This window comes from Cyphomyrmex costatus, unplaced genomic scaffold, assembly GCF_001594065.2.
Source record: "Cyphomyrmex costatus isolate MS0001 unplaced genomic scaffold, Ccosl1.0 scaffold279, whole genome shotgun sequence".
NCBI lineage: Eukaryota > Metazoa > Arthropoda > Insecta > Hymenoptera > Formicidae > Cyphomyrmex > Cyphomyrmex costatus.
Window position 1 is genome coordinate 89095 of NW_017276899.1, and position 4247 is coordinate 93341.

Genomic DNA, 4247 nt, shown 5'->3' on the forward strand with positions numbered 1-4247 from the left:
TAGTTCGCATAGTGTGTCTGGTTTGGGGTGATTCGCACTTCGCACATGAGTGCATGTGAATCTCCATCATTCGCCCTCAGTTTCGCTCCGGCTCTTTCTGTCTTACGTCGTCTCTCTCCTTCACGGCGGGACAGATTGGCTCCACGGAGGTATACGTTTAGGATGACCGATTCTGAAATTGAGATGCATTACACCCCACCGACGTCGGATACCATTCAGACGAAACCGTTCCCGATCCGAGGTAATATTTCGAGAGCTAGCGCTCTCTCTCTCTCTCTCTGTCTCTCCCCCTCCCTCCCTCCCTCCCTCTCTCGAGGTGTCTAGCACTGTACCTTTTTCTTTTTCCTCCTTCGCCACCCTTTCCCTCTCCTCCCCACGTACTCATAAGATCGAACACGTGCGAGGAACGTGAGCTCGCGGTTGCGTTTCGGAGGAAGTTCAAGGTCTTCGATCTCGCGGTCAATGTACCGGGTGTCTTCTTCCCTGTAATAATACGATCATCGCACCGGTTTTGCCGTCTCAATATCGCGCGATCTCGTCACCTCGTCGCCAGAAAGCGCAGGAGCGAGAAAACTTGTGTCTTCGACCCAGGCGCCAGGCCGCACAAGCGCGAATTTCCGTTCAACATTTAACCATTAAAAGATATACCTATTTTTTAGAAATGAGAAGATAATCCTATTTTTTCATCTGATTTTTTTCTTTCAATAACAGGATTCTTAATATAAAAAAATTTTTTTCTTTTTGATGTCCGAAACGATAAATTTAACAAATAAAAGGGACAAATATTAAATGATCGATTTCGTCTGAAGATTTTTGTGAAGGTTTAATTACTAGGGGCCTATTCTGTAACTTTTAACGACTGCAACGATATCTATCGTTATATTATTACACAGGTTTTGTATACCGCAAAATAGCTGTGCAATGATATCGTTAGAGTCGTTAAGAATTACAAAATATAAGTCCCTTAATATAAGTATGACAGTAGGATTACTGACTCTCGAGATTAAAACAAAAATAATTAACGAATAAATTGAAGATTTCAAGGACCCTTTTATATAATAATAATTAATACGTTAAACAGGGCGAATAAGAGTCAAATTACAATTTAAAATCTAAATCTGATAATTTATTCTAATATTATATAAAAATAATTAATTGAACAGATAAGTGAGAGTAAAACTGCATGATTAATGACGCACTAACATTGATCTATATATTAAATAAGTAGATATAAATATTGTATTTACATATAATTATTAAGTACATAGATCAATATTAACACATCATTAATCGCGCAGTTTTACTCTCATTTGCCTGTTCATTTAATTGTTTTTTTAGTTTTAATTATTGTATTTTTCCAATTATTATACAATTTTTTTTACTGACATGTCTACTAGCATTTAATAGGAAAAAATTGTAAGATAACAAAAGAGAAGACCAAGCATTTATCTCTTCCCAGAGATAACATGGACTATTTCAATAATATCGTTGTAACATTCTAACGTTGTTCTTGGTCACTGTCCTCCCGGAGAAAAATTTTGACAAGCAAAACGTAGTTAACGTGTGCAATGTATGTATATTAAACAGTCGAGAAATATAACGCCAAACACAAAAAGAATCTCTCTTATAATATCCGAGTTCGCCGACGGGATTAGCTACGTTTAATTTCCTTCACGTGCGAGGATAAACAACTTTACATGGTGATACATGTAAATTATCGCCTTTCAAGGAAGCAAACTCATTGATAAATTACGTACTTTAGATAAATTACTCAGTAAATAATGTGCTAAGCGCATTAAATATATCTGCGGAGGAATAATGAACATCGTTAAAAAAAATCCATTTGTATTATTCGCACATAAAAAATGATTAATATTTGTATAATCTCTCTCTCTCTCTTGTGTGAGCCGCGACAAAATACTGACAAAATTATTATTTTAATTTTATTTTAATATTACTTTTATTGGAGGAGTATGCTAATGCGAAGTGGAGACTAAATCCTTCAAGTAGAATTATTTATTGACAGATGATTAATAATGATATGCAAGATTGCGATATAGTTATATAAGTTTAAAGAAAAGTATAAAGTCGAAAGTATACCTCGGACGAATTCCAAAGTGTCTTATCTCATTTTTCAAGTACCTACATACATATCTCTATGTCAAATTATATCTCGACATTTCAGATATTCGAAAAATTCATGATTAGAAGATTAGTAAAACACATCGAATGCGTATCATACGATCTGATCATCACGCCAAGAGGTGCCAAATTTCGACGAAAAATAGTTTTCCAAGCGCCTCGTATAGATGTATATGATTAGGTCTAGTTTCGTAAGAGTTAAAAGACGTGGCACATTTAAGCCACTTACAGCGTGATGTAACAAGGTTTTGAAAATTTGACGCATTCATATACCTATGTATACATACCTACATAGATAACAAGGATCAAATTATGTACGAAACTGTAGAGTGCAATTCTTTAAATCTTTAAAGTGAGAAATTACAACTAACAGTATCTGAATACTACAATATTATATCGGATTTTGGGTTATCGTATTGATATTGAAGTCGATACAATTTATCAATTCAGTCTAAATATATGAAATAGAAATAACTTCAGTACACATAAATGAAGAAGACTATATATTCAAAATGGGTATTTGTGCTTGATAATATTTATGTATCTAAAAATAGCTCTGTCATTTGAGGGATTAATGATCTCTTGCGTATATAATTTTCTGTCCAATATTCGCTCCTATTACATGTCCTTTTATTTTTCATATTTTTATCTCTTTTACAGGTGAACGTGCGAATTTCGTGAATAAGCCTCATGTGATTGCGATGGTCGGTCTGCCGGCTCGCGGCAAGACCTACATATCCAAGAAACTGTGTCGTTACCTCAATTGGATTGGTATCAGCACAAAGGTTTTCAACCTGGGTGAATATAGGCGGCATGCTACCACGGCCTACCAGTGCCATGAGTTCTTCCGTCCTGATAATATAAAGGCTATGGCAATACGCACGCAGTGTGCGAAGGACGCTTTAAACGACGTCTGCCAGTGGTTGGAGAGCGGTGACGGTGAAGTAGCCGTCTTTGACGCTACCAACTCTACGGTCGACAGACGTCAGCTGATACGCGATATCGTCGTACGCAAGATGGGTTTCAAACTATTCTTTGTCGAATCGGTGTGCAATGACCCAGAGATTGTAGAGCAGAACATTATGGAAGTATGTACTTAAGAAATGGTTACACAAAGCGATTGGACAAAAAGTTATTCGTATATGAGAATTAATATCAATTTTAATTTAATGTATTAAATATTATTTTTTAATAATTAATGAGATCAATATAGAAGAAATTTTTAAAAAGTAAGGAAAATATTTGTGTGGACGTATCGATTGGTTGTTACGTTACAGTGGATTGATATTAAATAATTGATTTAATAGATATGTACATAATTGATAAACATAAGTATTTATTTAAACGTTTCCAATTCTGTTATCTAGGTTAAAGTCAGTAGTCCGGATTACGCAAACATGAAGAAAGAGGATGTGCTTGCGGACTTTATGCTACGAATCGAGCATTATCAGGAACGATATCAGCCATTGGATGAGGAACGCGAGAGCGATTTGTCGTTTATGAAAATATACAACACCGGCGAGAAGGTGCTGGTCCATAAGCACGAGGGTCATATACAAAGTAGAATAGTTTACTATCTTATGAACATTCATATTGTGCCACGCACGATTTACTTGACCAGGCATGGTGAGAGCCTGATGAACCTCGAAGGCAGAATAGGCGGCGATTCAGACTTGAGCGAGCGAGGACATGAATATGGCAAGGCATTAGCAGATTACATCAGTAATCAAAACATACAGGTAATCTTCCTCGATCTTTTTATAATAAATAAACAATCATAAATTTATAATATATATTATATCGATTTATTAATTATACATATGTATCTGTTGTATATATTTACTTATACAGGGAGAGGTATTTAAAACAGGTCACCTGAATAACTCGCTTGTTTTTGACAATAGAAGAAAAAGTATCAAACAAAAGTTGCTTGGTTTCGAGGAGCACATAATGTGATGTCAATAATTGTTTTTTTGGTGGAGGCGCTAAAAAGATATGAAGGTCACCTCCACTTCTTTAAATGGAATTATGTAATTTGTTTTAGATAACGTGATTCCTCTAATTATTTTGCATATAAAAGTATTAAGGTAGAGATACCAAAAAAC

At 35.3% G+C, this 4247-nt stretch overlaps 1 protein-coding gene across 2 annotated transcripts in view; it reads left to right on the plus strand.

The window, feature by feature from the left end:
* The window catches only part of Pfrx (6-phosphofructo-2-kinase/fructose-2,6-biphosphatase), an 8219-nt gene continuing 3972 nt past the window's right edge, over positions 1–4247 (plus strand). For both annotated transcript variants that reach the window (XM_018541187.1, XM_018541188.1), the window contains exons 1-3: positions 1–241; positions 2803–3230; positions 3510–3881. In XM_018541187.1, the coding sequence (XP_018396689.1) occupies positions 46–241; positions 2803–3230; positions 3510–3881 (996 nt within the window). In that variant the 5' untranslated portion in view covers positions 1–45. The remainder of the gene's footprint in view (positions 242–2802; positions 3231–3509; positions 3882–4247) is intronic.